The sequence below is a fragment of the Capsicum annuum genome, chromosome 5 (genome assembly GCF_002878395.1).
Source record: "Capsicum annuum cultivar UCD-10X-F1 chromosome 5, UCD10Xv1.1, whole genome shotgun sequence".
Lineage (NCBI taxonomy): Eukaryota > Viridiplantae > Streptophyta > Magnoliopsida > Solanales > Solanaceae > Capsicum > Capsicum annuum.
The window spans coordinates 180,592,163-180,604,509 of NC_061115.1; the positions used below are offsets into that span (position 1 = coordinate 180,592,163).

The 12,347-nt window shown below is 34.5% G+C and overlaps 1 protein-coding gene across 1 annotated transcript; it reads right to left on the minus strand.

The window, feature by feature from the left end:
- Positions 1 to 4,976: 4,976 nt before the first annotated feature.
- On the minus strand, positions 4,977 to 7,832 carry LOC124898947. Its single transcript, XM_047413282.1, has 2 exons — positions 7,596 to 7,832; positions 4,977 to 6,382 (listed from the first exon to the last, which is right to left on the minus strand). Exon 2 carries the CDS (start codon positions 5,936 to 5,938, stop codon positions 5,249 to 5,251), a length of 690 nt encoding a protein of 229 aa, XP_047269238.1. The 5' UTR covers positions 5,939 to 6,382; positions 7,596 to 7,832; the 3' UTR covers positions 4,977 to 5,248.
- Between the last annotated feature and the right edge of the window lie 4,515 nt (positions 7,833 to 12,347).

The window sequence follows — 12,347 nt, forward strand, 5'->3', positions numbered from 1 at the left end:
GAGAAATTTAGGAGTAATTTTTCCTATAAATAGAGGATCTCTCTTAGTTGTTATTTATCTCTCGTTTTTCTCAAATGAAATGTCTCCTCTCTTGTCCCCCTTATTATTCTTCTATTTACTTTATCATCACATGAAATGTCTCCTCTCTTGTCCCCCTTATTATTCTTCTCTTTACTTTATCATCATGAATCTCTAACCAGTTAAGTTATATGCGACTACAAAATTATTCTGTGTAGAACTAGTATATATGTTTAGAGTTACTACGTATGAAACTATAGTACAGGTAATTCACTTTTTCATTACAAAGTGATATTTATAATTAAATGATTCCTCCTCTAATGTCTTGTTGATACTCTATAGATTCAAAATAGAATAGTCATGTTAGTTTTAATTTGATGTGTATATTTTCCAGATTTATGTCAAATTTAAGTTTATCGTTGAATGAATAAGAACTATATAATTACATAACTTATATCGAATGCCAATAGTTAACATATATGCATGTCAGAATACTTACGGTGATTCTTTCCTATAAAAAACATATGAGTTCATGATATTGTCGTAAAGTTGGTGCAGATCTTTGTATATCCCACAACGGAGATGAGTCCACACATGAGGTATGCATAATCCTAGTTTAAGAGGGAACTCTGATGAGGCACTACCATTTGATTATTTTTTCAATAATTATTTACTTTAAGATTTTATGATCTTTATTATTTTGAGATTGTTATGAGACTTCTAAAGGTACTCTTGAAATATATTCCAAATTTTATTTACCGTGATTGGTACTGATATAGTATTTAAATTTTGGCTGAGAAATAAATTATCACTAGAAAGTGATGCGACACATTAAAAGGATAGGACATTATGTTAGAGTCCTGATGCACCATGATAATAATATGTTGGCTTCAATTTATTGACTAAGGTACTTTTATATTGGTAAGACGTTGAGTTTTAAGTCTTAATGCTCCACAGTGATGAATTAGATTATATAATTTTCTCTCTCTAGGGCTCTAAGGTGCAGGATAAGCTATCCTACGTCGATCGAGATGGTCATGGCTTGACGGATGGGAAGACCATGAAAGGAACCACTACTACCTATAGGAGGAAGTGTTATTTTATGGTGTTTTCCGGTACAAGAATCTATTTTGGGCACAACAACTTCAACACTAGTTCAAGTTTAAAACAAGAATACTACGAAGTACAAAAATACTCTCAACACAAGATCAAAGTGATCTTTCTAAGAAGTGTGTTTTATTTTTTCAGAAATTAAGATGAAACAGAAATATAAAACCAAGTCCCCCGACTTCACAGAGTGTCCTTAAGGAATAATTCCCCTCACTGTACCTGAGGTTTTGGAATCTTTCTCCCAGAATAAAATGGCTTTCAATCCAACTATAGTGGTACTTCAAATAATTGTATTCGTCGAACTCACTCAACGATTTGATTGATCACAAAGAATGTTTTGAAGACAAGAAGAGTTTTTATTTCAGAAAATTTTTCATTCATAAACCTGTGGATAAATGCAGGTTTATATAGCCATCAAGTGCCCCTTCCCAAAGGTGGAAATGGTTCATCTGAAAAGGTGTATCCTTTGGAAGAGTCATGTCTGTTCAATCGAAACATTGTATCTTTTTCTGAACAGACACAACTATCTAAATAGTCACTCCTTTTTCAAAAAAATATGTCTTTTCCTCAAAAGTTATGTCCTTCCATTTTCCATTCACACATTTTTCATACATATTGAACCCAACAATCCCCCACTTGAATGGGGAATGGCTATTTTTTCGTAAAATTTTATGGATAAGTATGTGATCATCAAGAAAAGACTGATTGCATCAGGATAAGTGGGTTTCCCTTTGAACTTTCCGTAGTGAACATTCATCAGATACACTCGGTCAATCGGTAGATTTGATATCTTTGAACCGTCAAGCTTTAATCTACACCTAGACAACACATGTCACATAACCAGCCTTTTATCATTTATGGTTCTCACAGTTTTATTTTTTTTCAGCCATGAACACGTCTCGGTTTCATGAGAACTTAGAAAATAGGCCTTTACGTACTAACATTATCCTTAAAGCGGCTTCCACTTCACTATCACATAGGTGATTTCTAAACGTTCAATCCTATAGATTAAACTATTTGGTCAAATCTGTCAAATTTAGATAATTATTAAAAGACTTTTCACTTTAAGTTTTATCCTTGTTTATTAAACATTGTCTACATCATGAGAATGAGTTGGGTAATTGACAATGTTGAATCTGTCAGACACAGCTTTGTTTGATCTCTTTGAACCTATCTCTTGGGATCTCCAATCTGCTAGGTAGAGTTACCGTTATGCTGACTTGTCCTAGGCCTTAAATCTATTCCCTTGGATGTCCTTTCTACACCTTCTCTAGATAGGCCTTTTGTAAGTGGATCTGACACATTATCCTTGGACTTAACATAGTCAACAGTGATAATTTCACTAGAGAGAAGTTCTCTAATGGTATTATGTCTCCATCTTATGTGACGAGATTTACCGTTGTACATCATAGTCCCTGCCCTACCTATTGTTGTTTGGCTATCACAGTATATACATACTGGTGCTACTGGTTTGGGCCAATAAAGAATATCTTCCAAGAAATATCAGAGTCATTCTGCTTCTTCACCGGCTTTATCCAATGCGATAAATTAAAATTCCATTGTAAAGCGAGTAATACAAGTATGTTTGGATCATTTCCAAGAGACTGCTCCTCCACCGATAGTAAATACATATCCACTTCTAGATTTTACTTCTTTCGATCCGATGATCCAATTTGCATCACTATATCCTTAAAGTACCGCAGGATATTTATTATAATTCAAGGCATAGTCTTGAGTGTATTTAAGATACTCCAAAACTCTTTTCATTGCTATCCAATCAGTTTTGTTGTGATTACTCGAGTACCGACTCAATTTACTAATAACGCATTCTATGTCTGGTCGTGTACAATTCATTATATACATTAAACATCCCAATACTCTTGCGTACTCCAATTGTGAGTCACTTTCACCTTCATTCTTTCGAAGTGCAAAGCTCACATCCAAAGGAGTCTTGACAATACAAAATTCCATATACTTGAATTTGTCAAGTACCTTTTCGATATAATAAGACTGTGAAAATGTAAACTCTTGTGGAGTTCTATGAATTCTTATACCTAAGATCACATCTGCAACTCCAAGGTCTTTCATATCGAACTTGCTTTCGAGCATTCATTTCATTGCATTTATATCTGAAATGTCTCTACTGATTATCAACATATCATCCACATATAAACAAACAATGACTTGGTGATTTGGAGTGTCTTTAATATAGACACATTTATCATATTCACTTGTCTTGAACCCATTTGCCAACATGGTTTGGTCAAACTTCGCATGCCATTGTTTAGGTGCTTACTTTAGTCCATACAATGACTTAATAAGTTTACAGACCTTATTCTCCTTTCCTGGAACCACAAAACCCTCAAGTTGTTCTATGTAAATTTCTTCCTCCAATTCTCCATTTAGAAATGTGGTTTTCACATCCGTTTGATGAATTTCAAGACCATATACTATCGTCGAGGTAATTAACATTCGAATTGATGTTATCCTTATTATTGGAGAGTATGTATCAAAGTAATCAAGATCATCTTTTTGTTTGAAGCCTTTTACTACAAGTCTTGCCTTGTATTTGTCAATAGTACCATCCGCTTTCATTTTTCTTCTAAAGATCCATTTAGAACCTAAAGGTTTATTTCCTGGAGGAAAATCAACCAATTACCATGTATGGTTTCTTAAGATTGAATCAATCTCACTATTGACTGCCTCTTTCCAAAAGGATGAGTCTGACGACCACATTACTTCTTTAAATGTTTGAGGCTCATTTTCTAAGAGAAATGTTACAAAATCTAATCCAAACATAGTAGTAGTTCTTTGACGTGTACTACGTCTTGGATTCTATTCATTATGTACATTCTCACTTAGTTCATCTCAAGGCCATTTTGATCCTCCGCTAGACTATTCATGTCTAGTTTTATACGGATAAATGTTTTCAAATAATTCAGCATTATCTGATTCAATTACCATATTTTCATTTATATCTGGATATTCGGATTTATGAACCAAAAACCGACATACTTTACTACTTTTAGCATATCCTATGAACACACAGTCCACCGTCTTAGGTCCTATCTTAACCCTTTTAGGCATAGGAACTTAGACCTTTGTTAGACACCCCCACACTTTGAAATATTTCAAGTTGGGTTTCCTTCCTTTCAATTTCTCATATGAAATTGATTGTGTCTTACTATGGGGAACGCTGTTGAGTATACGATTGGCTGTAAGGATAGCCCCCCCTTCCCCCCCCCCCCGCCACAAGTTTTACGGTAAATCGAAACTTATAAGTAAGACATTCATCATTTTCTTCAAAGTTTGAGTTTTTCTTTCCGCAATTCCATTAGATTGAGGTGAATACGGGGCCATAGTTTGATGGATGATTCCATTATCTACACATATTTCGGCGAATATCTACACATATTTCGGCGAAGGGAGATTCATATTCTACGCCCCTGTCACTTCTTATCATTTTTATCTTTTTCTCTAACTGATTTTCTACTTCAGTTTTGTATTGCCTAAATGCATCTATTGCTTCATCCTTACTATTTAGTAAGTAGACATAACAATATTTAGTTCAATCATCAATAAAAGTTATGAAATATTTTTTCCCACTACGTGATGGTGTTGACTTCATATCACAAATGTCAGTGTGTATTAATTCTAAGGGATTGAAATTCCTTTCAACGGACTTATAAGGATGCTTTGCATACTTTGATTCCACACACGTTTGACACTTTGATTTATTACATTCAAAGTTTGGTAAAACCTCTAAGTTAATCAGTTTTCGTAACGTTTTGTAATTAACATGGCCTAAACGTTCATGCCACAAATTATAAGACTCAAGCAAGTAAGAAGAATTTGAACTTTTATTGATTTCAATATTCATTACATTCATCTTATAAAGGCCTCGGTGAGATAGCCTTTTCCTATATACACTTCTCCTTTGCTATTTACAATTTTTCCAGAAACGGTTACACATTTGAATCCGTTCTTATCTAGAAGCGAAACAGAAATCAAGTTCCTACATAATTCAGGAACATACAAGACATTGTTAAGTGTCAAGACCTTTCCTAAAGTCATTTTCAAGCCCTCTTTTCTTGTTCCTTCTACCTTAGCCATAGCGGAGTTAGCCATACAGATCATTTCTTCTACTTGAGTGAGCAAATGACGAAAACAACTCTTTGTTGGTACAAACATGACGGGTGGCACCATAATCCATCCACCACTCGTGAGGATTCCCCACCAAGTTGCATTCTGAAAACATAGCACACAGATCATCACATTCTTTGTTGGACTCAATCATATTTGCTTGGTTTTTTTTCTTGCCTTTCTTAGGGGCATGACAATCCGTGGACTTATGGCCAATCTTGTCATAGTTGAAGCACTTTCCCTTGAATTTCTTCTTGGGTTTATTATTTCCTTGTTCAACTTTCTTTCTTTTCTTAGAATTGTTTTGGTCATCTTCTAATATACGTGCTCCATTAATTATAGAATTCTCTTTTGACCTTCTCTCAGCAGCCTTATTATCCTTTTCAATACATAGTCGAATAATAAGATCTTCGACAGTCATCTCCTTGCGTTTGTGTTTCAAGTAGTTTTTGAAGTTTTTCCACAGAGGTGGTAGCTTTTCAATGATCGCTGCTACTTGAAATGCATCATTCACAATCAAACCTACAAAATAGTTTATGTGAGTACTAAGAACAGTTTCAATTTGTTCATCTAAGGTATTTTTCAAAGATATACCTTCTGCTAAGAGATCATGGATGATTACTTGCAATACCTGAACTTGAGAGACAACCGATTTGCTATCTATCATTTTAAAGTCCAGAAACCTTGCAATAAATAATTTTTTAATTCCCGCATCCTCTGTCTTATATTTTCGTTCTAGTGCCCCCCATAATTCCTTCGATGTCTTAGTTCCACTGTAAATATTGTAGAGGTCATCTTGGAGACCACTCAAGATATAATTCCTACAAAGAAAGTCTGAGTGCTTTCAAGCCTCTACAATCATGAAATGCTCTTTGTCCAAGGTTCCCTCGGGTACCTCAGGAGCATCCTCACTAGTGAACCTTTGAAGGCATAGAGTGGTGAGATAAAAGAACATTTTTTGTTGTCATCGCTTAAAGTCAATGCCCGCAAATTTTTCAGGCTTCTCCGCAGGTGCCATTAGTTGCGGAGCATTTGCTCAACTTGTTGAGGCAATACTAGTTGCCCCGAGTCGTAGTCGCATCTTGAATTTGACTTTCGTTAATCATTTTTCCTGTCACCACAAGACAATAAAATTTAGTATTTTCATAATACTATTTATAAAGTTAAGTAACTTTAAACTCTTCTTCTTGTTTCTAGTTAACGATGAAGTTTTTATGACTTTCAATCGTCAACGAATAATCTTTAACTTGTGATGAAGATTTTATGTCTTCGAATCACTAGTTAAGTTCAAACGAAGTAAAAAGCTTAAAGTTTTAATCTCCAAAAACAAGCAATACAGATTCTGTAAGTTTATTCCTTAAGATTGTTATTTTATGGTGTTTTCAGGTACAATAATCTATTTTTAAGCACAACAACTTCAACACTAGTTCAAGTTTAAAACAAGAACACTATGAAATACAAAAACACCCTCAACAAAATATCAAAGTGATCTTTCTAAGGAGTATGTTTTATTTTTTCAGAAATTAAGATGAAACAGAAATATAAAACCAAGTCCCCCGACTTCACGGAATTTCCATAAGGAATAATTTTCTTCACTGTACCCGAGGTTTTGAAATCTTCCTCCCAGAATAAAATAACTTTCAATCCAACTATAGTAGTACATCAAATAATTGAATTCGTCGAACTCACTCAACGATTTGATTGATCACAAAGAATATTTTGAAGACAAGAAGAGTTTTTATTTCAGAAAATTTTTCATTCATAAACCTGTGGATAAATGCAGGTTTATATAGCCATCAAGTGCCTCTTTCCAAAAGTAAAAATGATTCATTTGAAAAGATGTATCTTTGAAACAGTCAGGTCTGTTCATTCGGTATGTATTTTTCTGAACAAACATAACTATCTGAATAGTCACTTTTTTTCCAAAACAATATATCTTTTCCTTAAAGATTGTATTCTCCATTTTCCATTTACACCTTTTTCATACATATTGAACCCAGGCAGTTAAACAAGTTCAAGTATCATAGCTGTGACACATGAAAGGGGTAGTACGCAGAAAATTTCCATCCCAAAAATCACTCCACCATCGGCTCTTAAGTTTAAGAAAGTAGGAGGTTTGTCGAGTCACTCTACTATATGAGTGAGTCAGAAATTGATTGTTGTAGAAAGTAGTAAGTCACCAATTAAGGCAAGAGAAACTCCAGATGGTAAAGAATCTATGAAATTGGATGATGTAGGACCTCAACCACCACATCAAAAATGGGTTGGACTCTTTACAGGTAATAGATCTGTTGAAAATGGTTTAGTACTATGATATATATTACCTCGGAAGTGCAAGACGGTTAAGTAGTCGGAAGTAGATACTGAAATGCAAAAGTGGAAGTATGCCTTGATAGCCTATCTAATTGGGGATCTTTCTGGTATAACTATATGCCTAGGTTTATTGCCCAAAATCGGTCCTAAGCTGCAGAACCTGATATCTATTACCATGAGGATGAGTATTATATAGTTAGGTTCCAGTCAGGGGAGGATATGCAAGTAGTTTGTGTGTAGGTCCTTATACGGTGAATAACAAACCTGTAATCTTGAAAAATTGGACTCCATAGTTTAATATTAAGGTTGTGTTTCTGATTGACATTCCTTTATTAGATATATTCCCAAAATTACCTCTCAATTATTGGGGTATTAACTAGGGTTGTACATCGGTTGATTCGTTTCGGTTTTATATATTATTGATTCGGTTTATCGATTTTTTGTTTTTAAATATGCTAAATTAATAATCAAACTAATAAGATATTTTTTTTATCGATTTTTGATTTATCAATTTATTGATTTTTAGTCCTTAACGATTCGATTTTCGATTTAACCGATAAAAAAATACTTATAAAATTGAAAAAATAGTAACAACATGAAAAGAAATGTAATCTTAATTGCAGCCAAAATACTACATGATGTGTTTTAATTTAAAAGAATCTTCAAACTAGAATTAAATGTTAGTTAGGAGGAAAAGAGAAATTAGGAGAAATACATATATAAGAGAGAGATAGAAAGAGAGATAGGTGTAAAATATTAATTTAGTATATTTTTATTGGATTATAGGTTTACCCAATAACCCAATAAGAAAAATCGAAACCGAACCAATAATCTAAAAATTTTTTTTTTATAAAACCATTAAATATCGTTAACCCAATAATCCAATAACAATAAACCAATAACATTTTTATCGATTCGATTTATTAATCGGTTTGGTTTTTGCACTCTCTGAGAATTAACTTATTGAGTCACATTGCTAGTTCTATAGGGAAGGCTTTAGTTGCACATTCTTTACGGCTAAACAAACAAGGATCTTGTACGCACGAATCCTTATTGAAACGAACATTACGAAACCTCTCCCAAGTGAAATTGTGGTGGTGGATCCAATAGGGAAACAACTAGTTCAACTATTTTATTATGAGTGGAAGCCATAATATTGTCCACAGAGCTTGGTGATTGGTCATATATGTACAGTGAAGAAATTTGAAATGCCTATACAAAAAATCCAACCTAAAAGAGGGAGAGAAGTGCAAAGGCCAGTACTATCATGGAAGATTAGGCAGAAACTCTCCATACAAAATGTGTCTGATCCTAAAGGGTAAAAGGGAACAATCATGATATTAAGCAGGAATTGCCTTTGTTGTCAAAGCCAAATGAACTTGTCAAGTCTACTAATGCGGTGGTAAATCCTCAGGCAGAGTGTAGTGACATAAGGCACCAACATAAGTGGAAAACGATTAGCTCTACAAAGAAAGGCTCTGTAGTCATGAAACAATTAGCCTAGAAACTTACAGAAAATCCTATTCTGCATACTACAAATGAATTTGAGAAGTTACTGGAAGAAAATCAAGAAAATGACACTAAACCCTCTAGAAATAAAGGAGGGGGAATACTTTTATCATTATGAGGTGGGATGTATGGAACATGAGAGGAATAAATAAGAGGTACAAGCAGGCAGAACTAAAGAAGTACCTCTTGAATATATATATATATATATATATCTTTAGTTGTTATAGTTGAAACTAGTGTGAAAGAGAACAAAGCTATTAATATAGCTAGGAGAATAGCTCAAGGATGGACCTGCTAAAATAAATACAACTAAGCAATGAATGGATGGATTTGGGTGATGTGGGATAACAAGTATTATGAGGTGAATTCTTTTGAAGTACATGCTGAATAAATACATTGTGTAATCAAGTCTTGAACTACAACTCTAGACTGCTATGTCACATTCATTGATGGCTATAATACCATTGATTTGAGGAAAGATTTATGGCTGGATGTTATGACTTCTCTAAACCATTGCTCATCACTGGTGACTTCAGTGCAGTCATGAATCCACAGGATAGGAAGTATGGTGTTCCAGTTACATATGCAGAAACTAGATATTTTTGAGATTGTGTTCAAAAATTATAGGTCAATGAACCAATATGGAAAGGTGCATATTATTCTTGGTCTAATAAACAACTTAGAGAAGATAGGATAATCAGTAGAATTGATAACGCTTTTAGGATTGCAGATTGATTCTATCTCTATGAAAATGTTACTACAGATTATGGAGAACCCCTCATATCAGATCACCTCCCGACGTTTTGTTTTATTTCAAATAAAGCAATCTAATTGTAAAGGCTCCTTTCAAATTTTATAATGCTTGGGTGGATTATTCTCAGTTTGCACAATTCTTGCTAAGGGTTGGAAAGGATAGAGAACTCACTGGAACATAAAAGCGGCATGAAAAAAATTGAATAATCTCAAGCCGTATTTCAGAAAGTTAAACAGTGAGCACTTTAAAGGAATTATAGAGAAGATTAATACTACCAGGGACCAGCTGAATATGATTCAACAACAAATGAAACATCAATATCGTGATGCCTTAGCTACTGAGGAGAGCACTTTATTATTGAAGCTTGAGCAATGGTCCCTTGTTGAAGAAAGTATTATGAGGCAGAAATCTAGAGTAAGTTGCATCCAATTAGGGGATGCAAACACTAAGTATTTTTCAGTTGTAGTCAAAGAAAGAAAGCAACAGAAGCATATAATTGACCTTAGATCATTAAGTGGTCAAACATTGACAAAAGGTGAAGACAATAAATGCAGAAATTATTCAATTTTATAAGTCCTTCATGGGGACAGAAAATCCTCATCTTCCAGCAGTTAGTCAACAAACTATGAGTACTAGTCCATGACTCAGTCATCAACAATAATTAGAGCTACGTAAGGAAGTTACAGATCTTGAGGTATGGGATGGACTTTAGTTTATTGGAGATGATAAGGTGCTAGTCCCGGATGGATATAATGCATGCTTTTATAAGAAGGTCTGGCCTATTATAAAAGATTATATATACAAAGTAGTGCCCAATTTTTTTTATACTACTTCTATGTACAAGCCTGTCGACTGTACTATCCTTACTTTATTGCCTAAGGTGCATAACCCTCAGACAATAAATAAATACAGAACAATAGCTTGTTGTATAGTCTTATGTAAACTTATTTCCAAAATCATCACAGCAAGGCTAAAAGGGGTCATGCCTAGTATTATTAGTGATACTCAAGCTCGATTTATTTTGGGGAGAAGAATTGTTGATAATATAATCTCGGCACGTGATCTTAAGAAGGGCTTTACTAGAAAAAAACACATCACCAAGAAGTATGACAAAGGTTGATCTCCAAAAAGCGTATGACTCTGTTGAATGGGTGTTTCTGGAATAGATACTTGTGGAATTAAAATTTTCACCACAGTTTAGGGGTTGGATAATGAAGTGTGTTCAGATAGTGAGCTACTCCATTATCATTAATGGGGAGAATGGGGTTGGATAATGAAGTGTGTTCGGATAGTGAGCTACTCCATTATCATTAATGGGGAGAATACTGAACCATTTAGCAGCCAGGGGCCTGAGGCAAGGAGACCCAATGTCTCCGTTCCTCTTTGCTATTTCCATGGAGTATCTGAGTAGGCTGCTCAATGAGTTGAAGTCCAATAAACAATACCGCTTTCATCCAAAGTTCATGAAGATAGAAATAACTCATTTGTCATTTGCAGATGATCTTATACTATTGCCAGTGGTGACAAAGCTTCTACTTAACTATTATTTGAGAAGTTTGTTATTTTCTCCAAGGCTTCAGGACTATAAGAAAATTTAAAGAAGAGTAGTATTTATTTTAGATGAGTAGCTACTAAGGAAAAGGCTGATATTGTGCAGCAGCTGGGAGTCGCATTTGGAGACTGACCATTTAAATATTTGGGCATTTCTCTTGCATCAAGGAAACTAAGCATTCAAAAGTGGCAGCCGTTGACTGAGAGGATAGTTGCATAAATTGCTTCATGGAAAACTAAGAAATTTTCATATCTAGGTAGGGTTCAGTTGGTTAAAACGGTGGTGTTTATTATTCAAGCTAATTGGGCTCAACTGTTTCTTTTACCTTCTAAAGATGCTTATTATCAAAGTTATGTATGGTCAAGGTCTAATGGAATTACCGAAAGAGCACTAGTAGAATGAAGAAAAATTATCACGACCCAATTTCTCAAGTCATTATGGTGCCTACCTTATCCCCTAGTAGGCAAACCAAGCCATAGCTCGAAATGATAGGTAATGGGCTAACGAGCAAAAACCAAAAATATAGATATAAATGATAACAGTAGTAATAATAAGCAATAACAAAAGGAGAACATATAAAATATATCAAAAACAAGAGGAGTAAGAGGACCAAAATATACAAATGAATCCCCCCCAATACTTGGTAAGGTCGGTATTAGAGCTACTACTAAAAATACCCAAAGAACTTGACAGAATCCAAAATATACACAATATATACAAGCAGTCTCAAGTACAAAAGACTAAACTGGAATAGACAAAGAAGGATCAGCCTCGGACAACAGTGAGATTACTATGCTCCGGATTAATACTGGAAAAAGAGAGACCATGTCACACTGGCTACTAGTGCCTGAATTTGCGTCAGGAAAAAGATGCAGAAGTGTAGTATGAGTACCAAAGCAACTGGTACTCAGTACGAATTATCGGCCGAATGAGCTCAATACAGGAAAA